A 27055-nucleotide genomic window follows, 5' to 3' on the forward strand; every position below is an offset into this window, starting at 1 on the left:
TGAGCAAGGCATGCTCCAGGGCATGTCAAAAACGATCAAGCAATCAACCAGTAACTGGTGGAACCTAAGGGCTGGGTGTCCTGGTAGAGAGCATGACAACCCACTCCCGTATTCTTGCCTGGAGAATCATCATGGACAGAGGAGCCTGAATCGGTTACAGTCCATGGGGTTGCAGAGTGGAACACGACTGAGTGACTCGGCACAGCACAGCAAAGCATGGGCTGGGTGTAATACCAAATGAGGCAGCCAGCCTACTAGAGATATTAGAAAAAAGAGACAGTCAGAAAGAGCCCTGCTAAAACCACTGCCATCCCAGGGTGAGTGTGTACATGCCTAAGACTGCACTCTCTGAAAAGTGACATCAGGGGCTCCACAATTTGGGGGAAGCAGGTTTCAGTAAAATAGACCAGCCAAGTCACTAAACAAAAAAGCGAAGAGCAACAACAGCAGTTGTTTGTGGGGAGGGAGAGAGGAATCTCTTTCCAGAATAGCCAGTTTTTAACAAAAAATTATGACATTTGCAAAGAAATGGGCAAGTGTGACCCATACATAGGAAAAAAGGGTAGGCAACAGAAACTGTGAGAGGGACCTGATGTTATTTTTAATAAATACTTTCAAAGATGCCACTATAAATATGATTAAAGAACTAAAGGAAGGTATGAAGAAAATGTTTCATCATAGAGAATGTCAATAAAGAGGCAGAAATCATAAAAAAAGAACCAAATGGAAATCATGAAATTAAAAAGCACAATAATTGCAGTAAAAAATTATAGTAACTAAACAGTCGACCTGAACTAGAAAAAAGAATCAGTAAAGATAAACGGATGAACATTATGCAACCTGAAGAAGAGACAGAAAAAAGAATGAAGAAAAACAGAAAAAAATGTTGGATACTTTTGGATCCATACAGGTGTAATGGGAATACCAGAAACGGAGAAGAAAAAGAAATAGAAAAAGCATTCAAAGAAATCATGGCTGGAAATTTCCCAAATTTGATGGAAAACATTACACATCAAAGACGCTCAATGAACTCACCCCAAGTAGTATAAATACAGAAGCTCAAACACATACATATCATAGTAAGAATGCTAAAAGACAAAAAGGAAATCAGCCCCCAAAGTTCAAAAGCTGACTTATCATTTTAAAAAACCGTGAAAACTAGAAAGCAGTGAGACAGGATATTCAAAGTTCTTAAAGAAAAAAAAATCCCTGTCAGCGTAGAATCTTATACCTAGAAAAACTTTCTTTTAAAAATAAAGGCAAAACAAAGACTACCAGGTAGACAAAACTTAAAAGAGAATTGCTAGCAATCCACCTTATAAGGAATACTAAAAATAGTTATTCAGAGTGGAAACAAGTAAACCCAAATGGGAATCTAAGTCTTTAAGAAAAAAGAAAAAGCAGTAGTAAAGGTAATTATGTAATTATAAAAGACAGTATCCTTCTTCTCCTTTCTTTTTAAAAAGCAGTTATTTGAAGAAATATATACATAACTGTACCACTGGGTTTGTAACTTGTAGAAATGTATTATATTTGCAAATAATAGCACAAAGGAGGTAGGTGTGAAGAGCTGTACTGGAGTAAGGAAGTAACACCAGATGGTAACCTGAACCCATAGGAACAAATGAAGAGAACCAGAAATAAGAAAGTCAATGACATATTTTATAAATATAAACTTGATGGTCATCTTTTCTGTTCTTTTAGTAGACACAGAATTACAGAAAACAATAATTAAACACTGTATTGTTAGGTTTATAATATATATAGATGTAATATGCATAACAATAACAGTATAAAAATGGAAGACAATGAAATAGAGCTCTACAGGAATGTTTCCGTATCTCACTGAAATTAAGTTAGTGTAAATCAGAAGCAGATTCCTGTAGGTTAAAATATACATGGTAAGCCCTAGAAAAACTGAAAAAATAACTCAAAAATGTGAAAAATCATTAGATTTTTAAATATGAGACATATAAAAAATTAAAATGACAGATATTTCTAATATTCTAATAATAAACCAGTAACACTGAATGTGAGTAGATTAAATAATTCAATCAAAAGACAGATTGTTAGACTGGATATTATTATTTTTAATTCGTATTTGTACCTGTGTGACATTAGACTGAAGCTGGCAATCGATAGCTTGGTAGGCTAACTCCAGGAAATCGCCTGTATTTGTAAAGTTTTATTGTAGCACAGCCACATCAAAAATTTATGTATTGTCTACAATCTGCTACAGTGGCGATGTTAAAAAGTTGTGACATATGGCCTGCAAAAGCTAAAATATTTCATATCTGGTCTTTTACAAAAAGAGTTTGCTGACATAACTAAAGGAAACCCAGTGTGGAAGTTCTTCTTTAACTGATTCTGTTTCCCAGGACATTAAGAGGCAAGGCCATTATTTAAGAATGAGATCAAGAGAAACAGGTCTTAGAAGTTTGACTGAGAAAAGTAAAAAGGTTAGTGAATACCCCAGGGATGTGGAACAGAACTGGTGGAGGGTGCTAGGCGTGGCACTGGAGGAGAGTGGCAAGGAACCAGACTTTTCTGTGTGTGAAAGATACCAGCATTCCAACCAGTGCTTATAATGAATTATCTGAGCTTCAAAGTGGATTCCAAAGGTACAGGAACATTTTCTGATCCCAGCTAATTACCAATTAATAAAGTTTTACTACTTGCAAGTACATAAAATTAAAATTAGGTTTACACCACTTCTGTCTGTGGTTTTAGGGAGGTTCTCCACTGAGTCTGTTCTATAAAAGGAAGACAAATGATTTTTAATGAGCTATCTTATAAAAGAATGAATATTCCAGTAGTTATACCCTGCCTCCCTCATAGTAAAGCACTGTAATTAAGTCAAATAATCAGAGTAAGAAGGGACTTACACGCTAGATAAAATAACTAATTTTAAACCAGGAGAAAAAGTTTATTTTACCCAGGAAGAAACAATTTAATCACAACAAATGCTGCCCTACTTAGTCTGTAATCTGAAAATTATATTGTAATTGTCAAGGGAATGAAAATACTCAGATAATGCAGATACAATGGACTTTATAGTACTTCTTTTCCTTGAATAGCTAATTATATTTGACATATACTGGGACAGATTATTATTACCACCGCTACTACTAAAGCATCAATATTTTAAGGAATTGTGCAATATATCCTTTTTGAAAGCAAATATTTTATCAATTTGCATTTTCATAGTTTGTCTTACTATTTAAGAGATGCATAGTTTGGTTTGGTTAGCAAAAAAAATTAGCAATCCATTGAGCCAGCTGATGGTCTTTAAAGATGAACTGATATGAAAGACTACTGTAAATAAACAATCAGGTAGTATGTCTGTCACTTTCCTAGAGTTTTTTTTTTTAAAGGAAACTAAAACTAACATTTATTAAACACCTCTGTCTGCCTGAGCACTGGGCTAGTAGTGAAACATGATCTATGTTAAAAGAAGTACCTATTATCCTATCCATTCTCTACTTTAGTTCTAAGACTTGAAGCCTTAAATTTAAAAGAGGGATATTAGAAAAAAAATGTCTTACTGTGGCACTTAGGTTAAAATGTCAGACACCAATTCCTTCCAAAAATGTATGGTTGGGTAATTCTCAGAAAAAAAGAATGACTCAAACCTTGCTGCTTTGTTATAACCAAGAGCTACTAGTGCTACTAATAATATTCCTCATGCTGTTCTTCTTTTCCACAATTTTCTTCTTTGTTTGATGTTTTACCTTTTAACAACTGTGTATCAACTGCATCTAAGTATGGTACTAAATAAAGCAAGATTTAACTACTATGCTGCTGATGAGTCTACTATGCTGCTGCTGTTGCTAAGTCACTTCAATCGTGTCCAACTCTGTGACCCCATAGACGGCAGCCCACCAGGCTCCGCTGTCCCTGGGATTCTCCAGGCAAGAACACTGGAGTGGGTTGCCATTTCCTTCTCCAATGCGTGAAAGTGAAAAGTGAAAGTGAAGTCACTGAGTTGTGTCCAACTCTCAGCGGCCCCATGGACTGCAGCCCACCAGGCTCCTCCGTCCACGGGAGTTTCCGGGCAAGAGTACTGGAGTGGGGTGCCATTGCCTTCTCCGAAGTCTACTATATTGCCTGCTAAATTAGGCCTGCCTTTTCTTCACTTTTATAATCTGAATATCATTATTTTGATTTTGGAAAAAAAAAACTCATAAAGAAATCATGCATTACTTCTTTAGCTTGGTATGAGAAATTATATGCCAAATGCCAGTCACTTTCATACCATCCTCAAGAATGTTACACACACTAAGTTCCCAAAAGTATACTACATAAAAAATTCTAATGTGCTTTGGGCTTTCCACACTACTATAAATTTTCTGCTTTTTAAAATTTACATTTAAAATATTTTTCCTGTTTTTAATAAATGATTAAAATTTTTCACATTTTATCTATACTCTGCATTCTCTAAAATATTCTCAAATTAATAATTTCTACATAATGATATATAACTAAAAAAACTAAATAAGAAAGTCCTTACTACATAATAATGGAAAGGGAAGACACGGACTAAAAGAAAGCTACTGTTTATGAACACTTTACAAATTCTGTAGGTTCACTGTGACAAATGAACATACTTTTTTAAATGTCAAAGAATATTAGATAAAACTTTTATTTTGAATGTGATTTAGTCATAGGATAGGATCAAACTTAAAAATCACTTATAATTTACTGCTTGATCAAAATTAACATAAAAATATAACAAATTATATTTTCAATTCAAACTGACAAACCACTTTTTAAAGAAAAACATTCTAACCCTATACTATCATAATTCTTCCTACAGAGTACTGGCAAAGAAGGTAGTTACAGTGTGTCACAAATAGTTAAAAGCAACATTTTTAGGTAATTTGAATAAGGAACACATACGTTATTCAAAACAAATATTAGGGTTATTTTTTCTGAAAAGTTAGCTTGCAGATGAAAAGAAGAACCCCAAATCCGCATACTGTAATAGCCGTCCTCTTCAAAATCCTAGTATTCCATGTAGATACTTCTTCCATTAACGGTATATGAGTTGGATCATTTTCTCGTTCATTTTGTAACTAATGTTTAGTATGGAAAAAAGAAGAGTTAATGTACAGTACACTGAAAATAAAAATATCTTTGATTTAAAAGTATCAAAATATCCATGTTAATTCACTTGATTTAGATGTAACCTAAATGCAAGATTCCCATGGAAGATTTAAAGTCTTAAAAAATAGTTTTTCCTTCAACCAGGATCCGATTATATTAGACTATTAGTTTTATATTAAAAATAAATGCTTCTACAGATGACTACATTTTAAAATCACGTTTTTATGTCAAGAGATACAGTTCCTTTAATGTCAAAGTTTCTGTTTCTACCTTTAAGGAATGACAATCATTTTTTTTTTCCTCCTGTATTAAATATCAACTGATTTCTTACCCAAAAAAGCAAACCATTCTTACAGAATACCTACAATACATAAAATTCAACAAAAACTAGAAGATTCGATGCTAATGCTAGAAGTATAACCCTTTATTTAAATATAGTTGCAGGAACAAATGTTAACAAAAATTTTAGTGGTTTTTTTAGCACTTTCCAGCAATGAAATTACATGACTCAGTCAGTTTCTAAATCTCCATATTGGAACTTCTTGCTAAAGAAGTCCCCTCAACTGTGTGTGTGTGTGTGTGTGTGTGTGTGTGTGTGTGTGTGTGTGTGTGTGTGTGTGTGTGTGTGTGTGTGTGTGTGTGTGTGTGTGTGTGTGTGTGTGTGTGTGTGTGTGTGTGTGTGTGTGTGTGTGTGTGTGTGTGTGTGTGTGTGTGTGTGTGTGTGTGTGTGTGTGTGTGTGTGGTGGGGGTGCGGAGAAGATAGTTTAGTTGTTGGGGGAGAGGCAAAAGAGGGAGAACAAGCAGAAACCAGAAGATCCTTGAAAGATAAAAAGCATCAGGCACATTTATAGAGTGATATTTACTGGAAACATCCTGTGCTGGAGTGGTGACATAAATACTTTGAACCTTAGAAAAAATAACTACTTCTCAAATCTACACTGTAAATATTTAATTAAAGAACCCTGCAAATTTAATTTTAAATTTATAGTAGAAGATGGACTTCAATGCCAATTTCATTAATACTGTATTCTTGGTCTAGCTTCCAAATGGCTTCATTCAGCAACAGATTCCTTTTTGACACTGATGCTCCATTTACTGAATCCTGAGACAGTCATTCCTTTTATTAACCAATTACTTAGAATGACCCTTTCTGACAAGAGCCTGTCCGTGTGTTGGTTTGAAAGAGAATGATGTGGTGTTAGAGTCTGGCCTTGACCTCTCCCACCCTCTCTCTGTTACCTCCATATACTTATCTATGATAGATCATATGTTTCTTTTTTTTAAAAAAATCCTTTGTTATTATTGGTAAACTGTTAAAATATTGTAAGTTTAACAGGCATGACAGCATACTCCCAAACCTGGAAGTCCTCACAGTTTTTTAAATAAAATCTTATTTTGATGATTATTGCTTGTTTAAGACTAATTCAAAAAAAACCAATGCACTAGCTTGCTGCAGAATTAAGACTTTCCTGCCCAAAGAATTATATCTATTGTTATCATGAACCAATAAATATGTTTTCAAGGCTAGTCCTTATATAGAAATGTATAGATTCAAGGTAGAAAAGACCAAAGAAAAAAGACCGTCCATTTAGCTAAAGAAAGTTGAAAAATTTCTCTATAGGTATACACTATTAAAATAAATATTACTGTACCTGACTCAATTGTTTGTGTTTTAGAATCAGAGTTACACTTGAAAGCAGTAACTTTTTCATCCCTTCAGGAAAAATCTGATCTCTCTAATTTCATCTTACTCCTCTTATCTACTCTCCCTCCAAATGTTTTCAGTTCATCTTGGAGAAATCAAATCATTACCGATCCTGAGACAAAGATAGGTCCTAGGGACTATCTTACACTAAACATGAAAAGTTGATGCTTTGCAGAAAGTTTTACATAAATCCTTCCAAACTTCCCTTGGACCCCGTGAAAAACATCACATTAATAAGTAAAATCAATACCATTTCCCTTCAATTTTTCTGGATGATGGATATAGTAAACATCAATGGTGCTATAATTTTCATGTTGTAATCAAGTTCAGAAAGTATAAAATCATATTTTTGCATGAGAAGGTCTATTTGGGGAGTGGAGTGGATTAAAGAAACACAAAAGTAGAAGGATAGAGCATAATTAGAAAAGTACTGTGTAGCACAGTTGCCTGACATACAACAGGCACTCAAGTTTGTTAAATGAATAAATGTCAGAGATAACACAACTTCTAAGATAACTTTTTCTGGGAAGGAGTTATTGTCTACAAAAACTTTGAACTATATTGTTCATTTGCCCTATTTTACATGTTTTTATTCTCCTATAATTTTGCAGAATTTGCTTCAATTTTCTGCTCAGTTTTTAACAAGACTCCTTTTGACTGAACATATGTCAATAGCTAGAATGACAAATTACCTGGAATATGTATACAGTTATTTTGAGGAAAATAACTTTTTTGATAAAATATTAATGAAAATATTAAATGATTATGGTATGAAACTATGAAAATTTAATGCATAATCTGATGTTCACATCAGATATTTCACAAAAACTTTTTAGATACCAAATATATTTATTAGACTTGGAGAACTCAAAGTGAGTTCTTTAGTAAAGTGAAAGTTTTCCTTTATTATCTACCTTCAACAGAGTTCTCTATTTTACCAGCTTAGATTTTGATATACTCCATTTTCTTAAACGGGGGAAAAATCACCTGTCCTTAAACCATGTATGTATGTATAGAAGATTACATACTTCTATATGAGTACAGAAACAAGAACCAAAAAAAGCCCATACTCTTTTAAAAAGTTAAATTTAAAAGATACTGGGTTGGCAAAAAAATCCGTGTGGGTTTTTCAGTTACATCATATGGAAAAACCTTGAACAAGTTTTTTGGCCAACCCAATATTATAAAAAGTCTAGAAAATAGAAGGAATATTTCATCTACAACCCTACCTCATTAACAGAGCTAATAAACCTTTAATTTTTGGTATTTTTTAATATTTATACATAAAGAAAAATTATAAATACAACATTTTGTCTTTAACAAGTTGATATTTGCTTTTCATTATATTTTTCAACTGGCTGCATACCATTATGACAAATGGCCATACCATAATTTATTAAATCATTTTCCTAGTATGCTATACTTCCAGTACGAACAATTTTGGAATCATTCGACTAGTATTATTGAAAGATAAAATCATTTTTATAGTCCTTGCCACATCCTGCTAAACTGTTCTTGAAAGCTGTTTTAACATCAGTCTTACACGAAAATATTAGTTTGGTGAACTATAACCAGTAGTGAGTAGGGTAATACATTCCCTGCTAATTTATAGGATGAAAATGATTTATCATTATTCTTTCAATATGCATTTCATTAATGACCAACAAAGTGTCTTTCCTAGGTAAATTTCTTTCTTTGGAAATGGTCCTTTTCCCAGCTGTCTAGTGAGAACTTAAGTTGCTCTTGTCAGAACTGCTTCACTGTCTAACATGTGCTTAGTCACTCAGTGGAGTCTGACTCTTTGCAACCCCATGGTCAGCAGCCTGCCAGGCTCCTCTGTCCATGGGGATTCTCCAGGAAAGAATACTGGAGTGGGTTGCCATCTCTCCTCCAAGGGATCTTCCCAACCCAGGGATCAAACCTAGGTCTCCTGCACTGTAAGCATTCTTTACCATCTGAGCCATCAGGGAAGCACTCATTGACTAACATACTGTGCTGTAAATGATTTTTCCCACTTTAAATTTTAAATAGATACCTTCTGAATTAAGTCTTTTAGCTTGCAGACCTCTTCACTCAAATCTTCAACATTACTAACCAGTTCTTCACAAACTGAAGTAAAATTCCGGGGAGAAGCCCATTCTAGTACTATCTGTTAATATTTTCAAAAGTTACATTTTAAACAATAGGAAACAACTTTTCACAACTTTAGATCCACAAAAGTTACACAATACTATGAAACATTAAATTATATAACTGAAAAGCATTTTTTTATCAGGATAAATCCTGACACCGAAAGAACTGAGTAATTTTAAACAAATAATTGAATCAGTTTCCTGAATGCATTTATTAAATACATGTAACTATGGAAACTAATATTAGTAATAATAATTATGTTGAATAAATAAAGTCATGAAGGTTTGAAGAATGACATGATTTCCATATCAGCATTATACAAAAATCATTGGAAAACAAATGCATTAAATATTTTTCACTACATACAAACAGCTAAAACTAAATCACATGAAAAAAACAAAACAAGTTTGCTTTAACGGGTCACTTACACTTTCTCTATTTAAAACTTCTTTCATTAAAAAATCCTTATATTGATATGATTTTTAATAATCTCAACACACTGTTTTATTTCAACTTTCACTTGGGTCTCCTGTCACTTTATATTTTAAACAATTAAATTCCCTTTAAAAATAAATGGTGAGTTTAGTACAAATCAGTTTTCTTTTTGGTCTGACTCATTTCTTTTCTTGAGGGCTGGAACATTAGTTTTTCAATTATTTCATATAAAAAGAAGTAACGTTAAATAAATTGACTTATTTAGATCTTGTGTGATTTTGTAGAAGATATAGTTTTACTAGATCATTATTATTTACTGAATTATCATTAAATTATCTGTAATGTTATTTGCATTTATACTTTTCTTCACTTAAATAATTTTTGTAGAATACCTTGTGAGAATTTACAGGCAACTCAGTAATAATGTTCTGTACAGCTTTTATTAAGTGGCCACACTGTTTGTTTAATTTCAGAAGAAAGTTGAGGAACTCATCACCACTAAAGAGAGGAAATAAACAAACAGAAATCACTGATATGAACAATTTACTCTATTTTACTTAGCTAGTTATTCACTGTCTAGTCATAACACTTATTATATTCTTTAAAAAGTATCTGTAGAATAGTAAATTTGTATTAGCAGATAAAATAAGACATTAAGCATACAAAGGAAACCAACTGTCCAGTCTTGAAGATCTCAAAGTTTGGGATAAGAGGCAGACCTACTATTATAACCAAATTATTCACAGGGACATATGAAAAAGGAACATAAAAGTCCTAGTATTTGAGTGTCTATTATGTGAAGGCACTGCATTTGATTTTACATTTTTTATTTTTTAAATTCCTTCCAACAGCTCCAGTAAGGTATATGTTATTAACAGTAATTTACAGTTGAGATATCTAAAATTCAAGAGATAATGAACCTAGCATAAGTTGGAATGCGGCATCTTCCCTGGTGGCTCAATGGTAAAGAATCCGGCTGCCGATACAGGAGACATAGGATACGTGGGGTTTGATCCTTGGGTCAGGAAGATCAGATCCCTTGGAGAAGGAAATGGTAACCCACTCCAATACTCTCGCCTGAGAAATCCTGTGTACACAGGAGACCAGAGGGCTACAGTCCACAGGGTTGCAACAACAACATAACTGGGAAGAGGGATTTCGTAACATTTCAGAGAGTTCATACTTGAACTGAGGCTGGAGCTTTTTTTAAGCTTGTCAAGTACATAGGAAGAGAAGAGATTCTGGATGGAGAGAATAGCAGGTGTGGAAGTATGGGGTTAGGAGGTCTCCAAAGTATAACTAAAGCACAATCATGTGAAAGTCGTAAAAAAAGAGGTTATATGGGATCATTTATTTAAGGAACTTTTGTGACATGCTAAGGAATGGAATATTATTTTCTGGATAATGTACAGTTACTAAGGGACTTTAAACAGGGAAGTAGAAAATCAGACTTTCGTATGAGAGTTTATTTGGGGTATGGTGTGGATTAAAAGGAAAACAAAAGTAGAAGTATAGAGAATAATTAGGAGATAGTTTAAGAAATGTTCAGGAGAATAAACTGAAAAAAAAAACTTGGTGATGGACTGCATGTAAAAGGAAAGGAAAGGTCTAGGGTGATTCTAACTTCCTTGGTTTCAGTGGAAAATGGCACTGCCAAGCAGGGAAGTGAATTTGGGGGTGGGTAGTAAAGAAATAAGTGGGGTAAAGAGAGAACAATAGAGCATAATAATTAAGAATATAGACTCTAGCATCAGGAAACCCTGAGTTTGACTACAACTTCCACAGCGTTATGATCTCAGGCAAACCTAATCTTCAGCCAAATATTGCCATATCTCTAGAACTGAGATAACAGGACTGTCAGGAGGACCGAAAAGTGAAAGTCGCTCAGTTGTGTCCGACTCTTTGCAACCCCGTGGACTATACAGTCCATGGAATTCTCCAGGCCAGAATACTGGAATGGGTCATCTATCCCTTCTCCAGGGGATCTTCCCAATCCAGGAATTGCAATGCAGGTGGATTCTTTTCTAGCTGACCACCAGGGAAGGAGGACTTAGGAGATATTATATGAAAAGCACATAGTATTTAATCTAGTACACAGATGGCATTCAAACAAACTTAATAATGTTGATAATGGCAATGATATGAGTCATGTAGGTGCAGTGATCAGTAAGTAGTAGAAAATGTCAGTCTTGTAGGTATTTTTCCTGGGGTCCACAGACTGACTCATGAGGCTACAAAGAATTCAGGGATCTGGTGAACTTATATGGGGAAAAATTACATCTTTATTTTCACTAACCTCTAAAAGAATTTCAGTATTACCTTCAACAGTGAATACAGGCACAAACAACAGAAGTATCAGAAGTGTCTATAATTTGCTAACCAATAGAAATCAAAACAATGATCATGGAGAAGGCCACCAAGAAAAAAGATACATATTGTAAAGAGGGGCGAATTGATAGGGGTTTAAGGAAAAAAGCTATCAAAGTAAAAGTAGCCTGAGAAAAAGAAAATCAGGAGTAATTTCTATTATGAAAGGTAAAGAAAGGAACAGATTCAAGATGGAGGGAAAAAGTCAAGCATGTTAAATAATCAGGATTAATCCACTAATTCTGACAATGAAGAGACACTGATGACTAGATTAGTTTCAAAGACAGAAGCCAACTTGTTGTGAAATCTACAAAGAAACTAACACAAGCTAATAGAAAGGATAATAGGTAACTCAAAGAAAAAGAAAAAATGAAAAATTTGATGAATAAACAGAATAAAAATAAGTTATGTTTCAGTGGAATGACAAAAATTAGGAAGATGATTAATATCAAGAGCTGACAAATCTGCAAGATGACCTTTCTGGAGTGTTACTTAGTGGGATCTATTATAACAACAACTCACACACATTCTAATACAATAGGGCCACAGTTGAAATAAGCAAATACTATTATAAACAAAATTACATAGGCTTAATGAATGAAAGGCAAATATATACCTTTCTTGTGATGTATAATTTTCAGGGCTACTGAATATGGATAGGCAAGTTATAAAAAACACAACTTTTATGCCTTTTACCATCACTGTGTGAATGGATGCCCAGCCCCCACCCTAGAGCTATACAACCTACATACCTTTACATGGAATGCCTGATAAGTCTGAACTTATTTAAAGAATTCCAGATAAGCAGATATGGCAAAGGTATGGTAGACTATATCATTTGATCAAACTGTCATGTCTCTTTTACCGAGCTAGATACTACCAGGCTTCTCTCTGCCAGAGGATTACATTTCATGTCCGAAAGACATGAGGCTTGGCCAATGACTTGCTTTGGCAAATAAAATATGACTGGAAGTCACTGTGTCATTTTTGAACAGATGCTCTAAGAGCCACTGACTGGTTCTGCCAGCTCTCTTTTCCCTTTGCCACAAGAGCAGCATATCTGAGGTGGGGCTGTTTCTCCAGCCTATTGGCAGAATAATAAGGAAGAGATTCACTGCAGCTGATCCATGATAAAGATGGATCACATATTTCTGATCAAGAAATAAATTTTGTCACTGTAAGTCAGCTTAGATTTAGAAGTTATTTGTTACTGCAGCACAAAAAGTGTAAGTTGACTGAAACAATAGGCCACATTTAAAAATTTTGAAGCTAAGGATGAGGACAAAATTTATACATTTTATTTTGTATTTGGGTATCGTTGATTAACAAACAATGTTGTGATAGTTTCAGATGAACAGTGAAGGGAATCAGCCATACATAAAACTTGTATCCATTTTCTCCCAAAACATAGGTACTCCAAATGGAAGAACCATGTGCTCACTGTAGACTATCTGGAAAAATTAAAATAACCAATACTTTAATCACACAAATATAATGACTGGTATTATTTTCTTCCAGAATATTATAAAGGAACTAAGTATTTCTCATATGCATACATACAACTGGCATTATAACTCACACTCCATTTTATATTTGCCTTTTCTATAAGTATTTTTCCGTGACATTAAGTCTCAAAATAACTTAAGTGACAGAATAAAATCATTATATTGATGTAATGTAATCCAACCATCCACTTAACGTTAAATATTTGGAGTTTCCAAGTTTAGAATAGTTATAAATCATAGATGTGAACAATGTATTTTTATGTGAAAATTTGCATCTATACACTTTTTTTTTTTAAGGAGAAATCATTTTCTAAGTAGGCATAATTTTGAGATGCCTTTGATACGTTCAAGTAGATATCAGGCTTGGAGAAAAGGTTTGGGCAGAAACTGCTGAAAATGTCAAGACATGGGTGAAACTTAGTTATTTCTGTTCAAAAAAAAATCTCAAAGTAGTAATGAAATGGTGATCAGTATTTTTAAATTGCATTCTCTAATTCTGAAAACATACTAAGGCTAACTATAGAAGAAAGTAAAAGTACTGTGCATGTGTACTCTTGTAACAGACTATTTTATAAAATTGAACACATAGAAGAAAAGTATTTTAAAACAAATCAGTAGCTAAATTGTTAAAGTCACATTACCAGAAGATTATAATCAATCAGTTCAACTTTTCCTGCTGTTAGTTTTCTTATGACTTGATGACTAATTTCTTCTTTAAAGAATGACTTTGAACAAATGGAAAGTAAAACCTTTTCCATAACAGCATGTAAACAAAGTCTGTGATTTAATAACAAGGTCAGATTCCTGAAATATATGTCTGCTAGTTTTATTTTTTTAAAAATTTAGCAGTTGTAATATGTGAACCATTCAGGATTCTATACATTCTTTAAATCTATTAAGCCTCACAGTGAAAATTCATAGAGGCAACTCTGACATCCTATAAATAAATTATATTAGAATTTTAATTTGCAATTCAGTCATGTTGAACTTAGAATATTCCTTCATAGAAGCAATACATTAAAAAAGTAAAGACAGTGAACAAAAAGATTCAAGGTTTTCTGATTTAAGTCATCATCACAACTGAAATCCTTTACAATGTACTTACATATTCAAGAGTTGTGGTTATTTTGAAACAGCGATGAAACATTATTTTGAATATAGATCATCTTGTTATAAGGAGGTATAGTTAGAGAAAGGGAAATAATTTTGCAATAACATTTTTAAAGAAATCTGCATCATCTAAATTATTCACTGTAAGACTTCTCTGAATTCTACAATGGTATGGAAACTTACTATTCCTGTGTTTAATTAATGTTTCTCATAGCTGCAATGTTAGTTTTAGGCAGGCTACACTAGTGATGCTACTACTGCACTTTTATGTGTTGTATTTTATAGCATATAACTTGGATGAACCTCAGGGAAATTAGGCTGATAGAAAAAAGACAAACAAAAATGGAAAAATACTCCAGGTTCGATGCATGAGCAGGGTGCTCAGGGCTGGTGCACTGGGATGACCCTGAGAGATGGGATGGGAAGCGAGGTGGGAGGGAGGGTCAGGATGGGGAACACATGTACACCCATGGCTAATTCATGTGAATGTATGGCAAAACCCACCATAATATTGTAAAGTAATTAGCCTCCAATTAAAATAAAAATGGAAAAATACTATATGACTGCATTTAATTTATGTAACGTTCATGATATAACATCTTTATAAAGATGGATAACATTATTGTTGCTAGTTTTAGGGATGGGGGAGAGGTGGTGGGAGTTATGAAGGGGTAGTACAAGGTGGTCTTGTGGTGATGGTATGTTAAGTATATTGATTGCGGCGGTGGTTATGTGAAGCTACACACATGATAAAATTGCATAGAGCTACATACACACACACACAAATAAGCACAAGTATAACTAGTGAAATACAAATAAGCTATGTAAATTATATCAATGTCAGTTTTCTGGTTTTGTTAGTGTACTATAGTTAGGCAAGATATTAGACCAGGTAAGAATGGGTGAAGAAGGGTGCATAGAACATTCCTATACTTCTCTGCAATTTCTTGTGACTCTATAATTAATTCAAATAAAAAGTTAAAAAAATGATTTAATATTGTGCAATATGTTTAAAAAAATCAAACACTATTATTTTCAAAATAACTTTAATTACTAATAATCAGTGCTTGACAAGTTTATAATATTAAAAAGGAACTTTATATATTGATAACATAATTTCATAAATCATTAAGGCTGAAAATAGAGCTGAGCTACATGAGAAACACATTTTTATTGCCATAAGCAAAAATATTACCTTTAAATTTTCAACTTGATACTTAAATGATTAAAGAGACTAAGAGATAAACTATGAAAAATGCAAGATCTTTTAAATAGCTTGTTTAAAAAAATGCAATGAAAAAATAAAACAAAAATGTTTCTATGTGAATTAAGAAAATGCACTGTTTTGCTTCTTGGTATTGGTAAAACCTGCCTTGTAAAGTACTTTCTATCTCAGAACACGGTGTATAGCAAAATGAACTACCCATATCTCTGGAAAAACTATGGTATCAAGTAAAATAACTCAGACATTATCAAAATTCAACTGAAAAGGAAAGGTGGTTCTAAACAGTATTAATGTAAACCAGTAAGTTAACTTTACCTGATTTCCAACTTTGCCACTTCAGGTAATTCTCCAAATTTTATCTCTTCTACTTCCAGTTCTTTAAGGGCAGCCATAATTTTCTGCTGATCTCTACTGGTAATTCCATTCTAAGCAGAAATGATTTCAAGGTGCAGTAAGGTAGTCATGAAGAAGTGAAGTGAAAGTTGCTCAGTTGAGTCCGACTCTTTGTGACCCCATGGACTATACAGTCCATGGAATTCTCCAGGCCAGTATACTGGAGCGGGTAGCCTTTCCCTTCTCCAGGGGATCTTCCCAACCCAGGGATCAAACCCAGGTCTCCAGCATTGCAGGCAGATTTTTTAACCAGCTGAGCCACAAGGGAATCCCCAAGGTAGTCAAACTTGTATAAAATTTGAAATTACTGAACAAGATCTACCTGATTAATTCTCATCTTGAAAAAAATGCATATTGAAAAAAATGATACTGAAAAATATACAAATTTGCTTGTAATTGGACTGACAAAGTTACATCATTAAAATATTTAGCTACATAGTGACTACAGTCAATTTTTTATGTTACATAACAATGTGATAGATGCTAAAACAAATGACTAGGTTTTAATATACAATATAAACTTTCCAGAAAATCACAGTAAAATAATTTTTCCTACAAAATATTATCAGTGATTAAATGAGAATTAAGTCTTCCTTTTGCCTGTATTCTACCTTTAGTATTAACTAAATTTTCTATCCTGGATTTAGCTATGTAGTTTGATTTTCAGTGATGCTGAAGATTTCAAGTTTCCAATGTGTTCATACAGGGAGATCATTCCTTTTTATTATTTTATGTATTAAAGTATCTTTGATATTTCCCACAGCTATTTTCAAATTGTTACTAATAATACTTGATGGCAAAATAACTGATCATTTGAGAACCTAGCAAAAGGCAATATTTGAACAATACATTTTTAAGCCCCCATGTATAAAAAAAATCACCTCTTATTTCTGAGTAATCTGTTTTATATAGTTTTACAAATCTATTTCATATTTAGAAACATAGCACCAGTTTTAGTTGAGATGTCTTAACTAATATGAAGGAAAAAAATACCCCCTTTAAGTCTTCAAATATTGAGGCAAATTAATACTATAATAGAAAATTTTAGATATGGTTATCCATAAGCATATCTAATGAGGAACCTAGCAAAAGATAACTCACAGTCTACAGCTGTAAAATTTTTTAAATATAAAATGAAAGGATTCAAAATATTAAAACTATGAAAGAATGTCTGGGGTTTTGAAATTGATACTAACCTTTGAAAGCTCATCTTTCCTCATGGTCAAAAGATGTCTTAAAGTTATTTCCCTTTCCTGTAGAAAAGGAAAAAAAATGCCACCTTCAATATAAATGAAATAGTGGAAAGGGAAGTAGGCAAGTATACACATAGGCTAGTCAGTTATATGCTACCCTCCCAAACAACTTTCAACTTTCTAGAGGAGACAGCATATGCAGGTGTACAGCTATATTACTGGGTAGATAGTAGTAAGTGTAATAATATGTATAATGACCTAAAAAACATACATATAGCTAGTTTTCCAGAGTAAAAAAACTGTTACAACTTTTACTTTCTTACATAAATAGCTCTATAAAATTTGATAGAAATTGTTTTATGAGTAGTCAAAATTTATAACTGTGTAAGATTTAACAATCAATAACATTTAGTTTTATTAAATAATTCTGAAATAGGAAGTTTCAAGATTGTACAATGAAACCCAATTCTAAACAACAAACCACCTAATCGAATGCGCATTCCTAGGAAGAGCCTATCTAAAACAGTGCTTTACTGCTGCAGCATCAGGTAAATGGCTGAGAACTGCCATCGACGCAAACTCCATAACGCATGCTTAAAATACCTACAACAGTGCTTGTCATAGGATCTAATTTAATATCTATGACACTCCTACACTAGGTATTACCATTCTTTTGGGAAAAAAAGAGATTTAAGTAATACATTTCAGTTAATAATCATTAGAGCAAGACTCCCATACCAGGTTTGTTCGGTTTAAAATCTTGCTGCTCCTAATATTCTATACAGGAAGATTGGCAATTGGAAAAACACCCTAAGGCATAGGTTTACATGGAGTTCTGCAAAGCTACGAGCAGTGGGTAAGAGCCTGATTCTAATTTCTGTAAATTTTTATAATACATTTTCAAAATGCTTCCAAGTTTAAAATGGGATGTACTATAAGTTATGCAGAAAAGTGCATGTCACTCTTTCATAAGCATGCTTATGAATTAACGTTACATTAATTTAATGTTATGTTAATCAATAAATAAACATGCATACACAGTTCATTGTAGTTCATACAAAATCTTACCTTCAATAAATCTGTCATATGTTCAAGTCCAAGACCATGTAAAAATATTTCCAGATCTCCAAATGCTGTATATGAACTATACATATTTATAGCAATGTCAATTTCAGAACAGACTATAAGTGTACAAATAATAAATACATATTTTAACGTACAAAAGAGAATAAGAATGATTGAGTCTATGTAGAATATACAGGTATACCTAGTTTTAATTGTGCTTTACTTTATTGCTTTACTTGCAAGCATTTGTTTTTTATAAATTGAAGGTTTGTGGCAACCCTCTGTCAATCAAGTCTATTGGTGCCATTTCTTCAATGGCATTTGCTCATTTTGTGTATCTGTGTCACACTTTTGTAATACATGAAATATTTCAAACTTTCTCATTATTATTATGTTTGTTACGGTGATTCGATATTGCTATTACAACTTGCTGAAGGCTCAGATGATGGTTACCATTTTTTAGAAATAAAGCATTTTAAATTAATGCATGTACATTGTTTTTGTGGGGCCCTGATAGCTCAGATGGTGAAGAATCTGCCAGCAATGCAGGAAACCCGGGTTCAACCCCTGGGTCAGGGAATGGCTACCCACTCCAGTATTTCTGTCTGGAGAATTCCATGGACCGAGGAGCCTAGCAGGCTACAGTCCACAGGGTCACAAAGAGTCAGACACCATTGAGTGACTAACACTTTCACTTTTTTCACATTGATTTTGTAGACATAACGCTACTGCACACTTTAATAGACTACGTGCATGTGTGCTAAGTCGCTTCAGTCGTGTCCAACTCTTTGCAACCCTATGGACTGTAGCCTGCCAGGCTTCCCATCCATGGAATTCTCCAGGCAAGAATACTAGAGTGGGTTGCCGTGCCGTGGCCCCCCTCCTCCAGGGGATCTTCCCAACCCAGGGACTGAACCCATATCTCTTAGGTCTCCTGCATTGGCAGATGGATTCTTTACCACTAGTGCCACCTGGGCTACAGTATAGTGTAAATACGACTTGTAAATTTGTGTAACTCACTTTATTATGACATTTGCTTTATTGTGGTAATCTGGAATGTACCCCAATATCTCTGAAATATGCCTATATCTGCAAATTTGATCTATGTTATACAAAGGAATAAGAAATGTTTCTTGAATGAAGATTTAAGTAAACAGAGAAAATGGTGATGGTAAAATGAAACTCATCTTTCCTAAGAAGGAAAATCTTTGCCAATATTTATACAGTGAACCCTGGAACAACACGGTTTGGACTGTGCGGGTCCACTTATACATGGATCTTTTTCAATAGTAAATACTACAGTAGTATACAGTCATGGATGTGAATTCATGGATGTGGAACTGCAGATATGGAGGAACCTTGGATACAGACTTTCCAAGAGGGACGGTCAGCATCCCCAACCCCCAGAATGTTCACGGGGAAACTGTATTCCTTATAAGAGCTCTGGGCATGAAAATCTCTTTAATTGTAGGAAGTAAAAATTTACAACAATTTTAAAATGCAGGTAAGTAGAGAATAATGTTGTGGCTATGTATTGAACAATTGTGTTCGGGGGGGGTGGGGGTGGAAACATATTTTTATTTTTAGCTTATAAAATCAGAAATCTGCTGTAAAGAATTAGAAAGCAAAGTGCAATCTAGTTTGAACACTAACAAAACATAACCTTAGAACCTTTTAGAAATAAACTGTATTGTTGATATTTTATTTAAAGTAAAAAATAATTCTCTTTACTGTTAATATATATATGTAAAACTTTTCTAAAATTCTGGAGAACCAAACACTCAAAATTCATACATTTTTAAGTAGTATTTTAAAATACTCGTAAAAGCTTAAAATATTGTACATTTCAAATGTCATCACTTTACTATAAGTAATAAAAACACACAATTTTTACTCATTTATAGGTATTGAACAAAAACATGCTATGTTACCTAAATATGTGATCTTTTTCTTTATCAGAATCTGTTCTCAATAGTTTACTAATAGACTCTTCTTTAGTTAGCTGGTGAAGCTTTCCTTCCAAAGGATTTAAAGTCAAGGAAAGAAAATTGAAGATCTGAAAAAGTTATAATAAGAATTAAAGCAAGATAGTAATTAATAATATTTTCAACAAAATATACAACAAAACTAAAAATTCCATTTTGGTAAGTTAAGTCAGAAAGACTAAGTACTCAGGTAGTATTTTAAATACATTATTAAACAGAGAGAAAGTAAGAAGCATGACTAAGGTACATAAACCTCAACTGTACATCTTAAAGAGATGTGAAATTCCTTAGTTTTTGAAAACTTTAGTTCTAACTTTTCAGTAAGTTAAGGTTAAGTCATATAATCAGTCAAGATACAAAATCAAATCTCACTTCAGGAAACAATTTATGACTCAAAATAATCTTTGATATTCATACATTTCTTAGTATGTCAAATTCAGTATCATCCACCCTAAATTTAATAATGCAGTATATTAATGAAAAGTTTTCAAATTTTCAAAGCTTAGGAGAAAAACTGTAAATTTCTTTTTAAAGATTCACAGGGCTTCAGTGATTAGCACTTACACCAGAATAATATTGGAAATGTAGATATGAATTATAAAATGATAGGCATGTTTATAGGCTGCTTTAAAATAGAGGAAGTTATTTTACATGCAATAAAAATGATATGGTCTGACTACTGTATGGTGGAAACTTTGGAATGTCATAAGCTTCCAAAATCAGAAACTCAGTTTTAGAAGATCTTGAACTATATAACTTAGATTTAGAGTTGTACTATATTTTATCCTTGCTTAGAAATTACAGACCTTTGGCTGAAAGCCTTCATATTTAGACCAAAAGTTTATATCAATAAAATTATTTACTGTATGGCAAATATTTACTATTGACTTTATTATCTGAATGACAGTAAATCATATACTCCCATGTTATTACTTTATACCTTGTCAAATGTATAGGAGTAAATGTAGTTCAAAGGATTTAATTTTTAAATTGTCTAATATGTGTTAATTAAAGTTTAAAAACAATAGTTTACGTGTGCAAATTTTGAAATTTTACTAGCTGTGTTAATACACTAATTTTTGAAAATTAATTAATTTTTGAAAATCAGTTGGAAGTGCTTAAATAGTTTGTTACAATTTTATTTCTAGGGCCAGATGAGACTTTATTATCCCTTTATATAGCTTTTAAATTACCACATCATAAATGCCTCTTATTTAGTAAAAAGATAAATACTCTAGTAAACTAAAGTTTTCATTACCTGGCTGGGAGAAAATTACATACTGAAACATTTAGTAATAGATAAATTATTATTATAGTAGTGAGTTCTAACAAAATCATACAAAAGTTTTACAAACAATAATGTAAACTAAGAAAAATTAGCTAAATAACAGGATACCTCGAGATGTTTATTTCTTTTTGCAATTTCACTTGGTGTCTTTCCATCTTTGGTTTGTATCATTTTATTAGCTCCAAGTTCAAGCAACTTCAAAACTACATTTTTATGACCCTGACGTGCTGCCCATGTTAAAGCCTGTAAGTGGGGGAAAAAAAGATTGTTTAAAGAGAGGGAGTACATATGACACAGAGAAGAAAATTTCTCAACAGTATTTATGGCACAATAAAAAAGTGAACATGGTTAATTAATGGAATGATGCAATCTTATCATTTCACAATATAATGTAAACATATTTCCAATGTTGTAATCGCAAAGCAGACTGCCAGTGTTCACTGATTTTGTAAAACCAAATAATGTCTTAGTCAAGTGAAATTACAGAGTAAAATGATTTATCTACCAATCAGAGAACTGTTTTCTATAAAAAGGAATTCTATTTGTAGTCTAATAGAATCCAGGCTTTGCTATGTGTTACAGTTTCTTTTGTTAAGGGTGCTGACCAACAAAGGCAGATTTCTTTTTTCTCATTGAAACTGTTGCTTTTCTTTACTGAACAGCAATTACATCCCAGCCCTTCTGTAATTTTTACTTCTTAAAACCTTTCTGCCAACTACTGATAGTAAGATATCAATGTCCTAGAGATAAAAAGGAACACTGTAGAGTCGGTTCTCACAGTATAGCCGTTCTCATCCTGGGTATTAACTTCTGCTCCATGAGCAACAAGGAGAGCAACAACCTGAGGGTGGCCGTCACGTGCAGCATACATGATTGGTGTCATAAGTCTCCTGAGGAGGAGGAAGAAAAGACAACTGTGTCAATGCTGCCCTTAACAGTTCTTCAAAGGCTGAACTTAACCATCAGTGCTGTTCTGAGAGCAAAGAAATGGGAAAGCTTTTCACAAAGCAGGGGGGAAAAAAAATCTAAAAATCCAATCTACCAGCAAATAAATAAAATATGAAGGAGATTACACTCTTAAAAGCATTGAATGCTTACACAGCACCCTCTAGTGAAGAAATGTGTCTTTAAAAATCACTAAATGAGCCCACACTTTTTAATATGAGGCTTCATTAATTTACCTATTCACATATCAAAATATCAGAGTACCTCACTATGCTTATGCTGGGAAAATAGTGATGAACAACACACACAAGCGCCCCCACCGACCCCATGTTCTCAAAATTGCTCATTTTAAATGCTTATTACACTTTAAAAACTGTATTTTATTTAGTAAAAATGTAAGTTTAAGATCTCTTACTTCTTAATGTGTTCTATTATAATTCGACTTTAGGACTGAGAGAATTTTACCCCGAGGCTTACTTTAATGAAGGCAGACATCAGCCCAACAGCTTTGCCAGACTCTGAGACTATGTTCTGGGAGAACACAAGTGGTCTCCCTCTAGTGGATCACTTCCCCAAATTAGAGATTCAACCCCTCGACTTCTAGAAGTCATTCAGCTTCTGAACCTAATTACAAAGGATACCAGAAAGGTTCTATTAGTTCTACTTGGGTTGAACTTAGTATCACAGTCTGTTTTAAAGGAGATCTAGGATTCTGGGCTCAATCTTCCTGAGTCACCACAAATATCTGATCTATATACAAAGACCTTCACAAAAGAACAATAAATTAAATAATTTTACAATTCTCAGTTTTAATCTCATTAAGGAAGACTGTCTTGATTACTCATATTACATACACTACAGATAAACAATATTTCTCTGTAAGATTTGTTGACATAAGGTATATCCTGAATCTGGTCATTTCACACCAATGTCTTTACACAGAAAGTTTCACGCATTTATCCGTTCCTTCTATTTCCTGGTACGTTAAAATTTCAACTTTTTATTAGAATTACATGCTAAGGTAGTTTGTCAAACACTGCCTCCTCTACCTTGAATTTCTCCTACATAGTGGCTTTAGTACACAATCTTGACAAAGTGAAGTGTGAATTTCTGGATAGCTAAGCAAATAGGGAGAATATATACAGTAGAATGAGCTTGTTTGAGTAAACTGGTTATTCAAATTCTTTCCTAAGTCTAAATCAGACCACTTGATGCTTCTCTTCCCACCTTCCTGACAACAGCTCAAATCTGCTCCTTCCAAGGTTCCCTATTTCCCAGAGCTTCCATTAACCAAATAACTCAGGCTAAAACTAAACATCATTCATAACTTTTCTCCAGCACTCCATATACATGTCATCAGAAGGTCCTGTTCCCTATTTTCCTATCATATTTTGAATCTAACCATGTCTCATCAACTTGTTAGCCACTGTAAGCAGTCCATGTTATCACTGTATTTCTCTGATTTGTATTTTTGTAGTAGCCTCATAACTGTTCTCCATGCTTCTGTTCTGGCCACGTATTCTTTTTGAAGATGCCAAATTCTTCCCCTTTCAGAGACTGTGCAAGTGCTCTTCCTTCGACCTTTCCCTTGACCTTCATACTGTACACTCCTTCATCTTTTCCAGGGAAGGTAACATGAAAGTCTGAGTGTCCTATCTGCTTGAAACTTATTACCGAAAATTTCTGAATCTGTACTGAAATTGTATTGAAAATTGAAGTTCTTTTAAATATCATTTTTTCTTATAACAGAATCTTAGAAAACAGCAGGGATATAATTTTCAGTCTGTAAATTCACAGAGACATAAAATGGCTTTTATAAATGCTTATGTCATCCTAGCTAGTAAAACTACTAGACTAGTATAGTTTGCAGACTAAGATGCTTCAGATCATAACTGAATATGTGTTACAATAAAGCTTCATTGATTTCTTAGTTGAATTTACTGAATGGGATAGCAAACTCCTATAATGGAGTCTAGATTATCTAGAAGGTATATTTGTTGTTCAGTCGCTAAGTTGTGTCCAACCCTTTATGACCCCACAAACTGCAGCACGCCAGGCTTCTCTGTCCATCACTATCCCTCTGAGTTTGTTCAAACTCATGTCCATTCAGTCAGTGATGCCATACAACCATCTCATCCTCTGTTGCCCCCTTCTCCTCTTGCCCTCAATTTTCCCCAGCATGCTGGTCTTTTGCAATGAGCCAGCTCTTCCCATCATGTGGCCGAAGTATTGCAGCATTAGCTTCAATATTCAATATTTCAGTGTGTTACTTAGCTTCTGATTAGTTATTAGTTACTGATACTATCAATAATGTTGTATGACCATTTTGAGAGGGGACAGAACAATTCTTACAGTGGTTTTATATCTACAGAAACTTCTAACATCTATTGTTTCCTGCCTGTCATAGATTAATAAAATCTAAGTTAAGTCTTCAATCTTACAAACTCTTATGAACTTATAAATGGTCTTATTATAAACTCTTCAGGGAAGTTATAAAACTTTTAACTGGTTTGATCAAATGACATGGTAACTATTTGTGCTACTGATAACTTTACTTTCAATATTAATTTCCATCTTATTTATTTCCTGAGATTTAATATAAAGAATTTTTTACTTCCCCTTCTGTTTTGTTCTGCCCGCTCCTTCCAATACATAACTGCTTTGGCAAAGGTCAGCAGTTACTTGGACTCCTTTTATTTTTCTAGCATTTAAAGGTATGTATTTCAAGAGGCTGCTGCCCTCAATATTCTTCCCTTTTCACTACCTAAACAACATACCTGTATGGTTTCACCTACTCTCATGACTATTAATGCACTGGTGACTGCTGAATCTGTATCTCTAGCCCAGGCTTTGCTCTTGTGCTCCAGATCATATCTGTCATTTCCACCTGGGTATCCCAACAAAATTCAAAACCAACATATACCTAAATCTGAAGTCACCATCTTCCCTCCAACACATAGTACCCTCTGTTATTACCTATCTCCATGAACAGCATCACAGGTCCAGCATGACCCAACCCAGAAGCCTGAATGAATTTATCTATGACTCCTCATGTCCTCATAGCTAACCCAGCTTTCCTGCCAGTCTTACTTCCTTCCCATCATTTGTACCTGTACTTTACACTCGCCTCCTTCCTTGTCTTCAAGTCCTCATCACTTCTTACATGGATTACTGCATGCAACAGAATCACAACTGGCCTCCTTGTCTCCAATCTTTCCTCTACATTTGTAAACCTCATCAAATAAATTCAGTTTGAAGCTTTCAGGGTTACACCTATGTGGATCTTCGTAAGTTCTCTGTCTACCTCTCTACCTTTCAGTACCTGCCATCCTATTCCATTCCAGTAAAATACTTCAGTTCTTCTGCAGGCATGAATTCGGCTCTCTCCTCTGCCTATTTCCACAGCACTTCTGGTCGAAATGTCCTTTTGCTTTTCAACAAATGTATTCATAATCTACTTCTGGGTTAATCTTAGAAGCCAGCATGCCCAATTTTTTGATGATCTGCCTCATCTTAGATAGCAACCCCACTCTCCTCTATGTTCTCATAGCACTCTGTGCTTATTTTAATCAGGTCACCTTTCATGTCAAAGTATTTGTTCAATTCATCTGTTTTCTCAACCAGAATATCAGTTCTTTGAGGATAATGATCCTGAAAGTGTGAAAGTGAAAGTCACTCAGTTGTGTCCGACTCGTTGTGACCCCATGGACTATACAGTCCATTGACTTCTCCAGGCTAGAATACTGAAGTGGGTAGCCTTTCCCTTCTCCAGGGGATCTTCCCAACCCAGGGATTGAACTCAGGTCTCCTGCACTGCAGGTGGATTCTTTACTAGCTGAGCCACAAGGGAAACCCATGATGATCCTGACTTGTCTCTATATCCACCACCCCGCAAACCATGCAGTAACTAGTATAATGGTCTGCTTCTCTGCCGTGTGTCATGTGTACATTTAATACAGGCAGAGTTTTCTTATCTATTACATCATCTCATGTCTACTGATTGTGTTAGTCAGCTCATCTATATCCTTACTCAATTTACATATATTAGATTTGTGTAATGAGATAAATACTGAAATTTCCTCCTATCACTGTATTTTGATCTACTTCTTGAATTTTAATAGGCTTCAATTTATGCATTTAGCAGTCATGTAGTATAGTGTGTACAGGTCTGTGTTTGTTATATTTTCATTGATCTTTTTTTTTTACTATAGTACAAAATTTATTCTGTTTATTGTATATAATATTAGTAATAGCTGGTATTGATAATCCTGATTTCCACGGGTTTACCTCCACATGTAATGGGATATTTCATACCCATTTTCTTCTAATTTTCTTGTAATAGCATTTAGCCATCTTTTGTTTTTAAGCCAATATTCAGTTGAAAAATTCAGTCCATCCTCATTTAGCATAATGACTGATACATCCGACAATACTCTTCTGTCTTGCTGGTGCAACAAAACCACCATTCACTACATTTCTCCCCTTGAAAATCTGATTCTGCTTTTCCTCTTTTTAAAATGCCATTAAACATTACCCTAGTAAAACATTCTCTTATAGGTGAGTAAGATGAGACTTGTTTCTCCTAATAAGATTATGGTTT

The 27055-nt window shown here is 33.8% G+C and overlaps 1 protein-coding gene across 2 annotated transcripts in view; it reads right to left on the reverse strand.

Annotated features, from left to right (window-relative positions):
- The window catches only part of ASZ1 (ankyrin repeat, SAM and basic leucine zipper domain containing 1), a 69296-nt gene continuing 46782 nt past the window's right edge, over positions 4542 to 27055 (reverse strand). The window contains exons 5-13 of one of the 2 annotated variants that reach the window (XM_005679152.2): positions 22289 to 22400; positions 21619 to 21753; positions 20169 to 20293; positions 18241 to 18316; positions 17176 to 17232; positions 15902 to 16011; positions 9772 to 9877; positions 8847 to 8960; positions 4542 to 5075 (exon numbers count right to left, since the gene is read on the reverse strand). In XM_005679152.2, coding sequence (XP_005679209.2) covers positions 4923 to 5075; positions 8847 to 8960; positions 9772 to 9877; positions 15902 to 16011; positions 17176 to 17232; positions 18241 to 18316; positions 20169 to 20293; positions 21619 to 21753; positions 22289 to 22400 — 988 coding nt within the window. In that variant the 3' untranslated portion in view covers positions 4542 to 4922. The remainder of the gene's footprint in view (positions 5076 to 8846; positions 8961 to 9771; positions 9878 to 15901; positions 16012 to 17175; positions 17233 to 18240; positions 18317 to 20168; positions 20294 to 21618; positions 21754 to 22288; positions 22401 to 27055) is intronic. The other variant, XM_013963306.2, reaches the window with a different exon arrangement.

Source organism: Capra hircus, chromosome 4 (assembly GCF_001704415.2).
Source record: "Capra hircus breed San Clemente chromosome 4, ASM170441v1, whole genome shotgun sequence".
NCBI classification, from domain to species: domain Eukaryota; kingdom Metazoa; phylum Chordata; class Mammalia; order Artiodactyla; family Bovidae; genus Capra; species Capra hircus.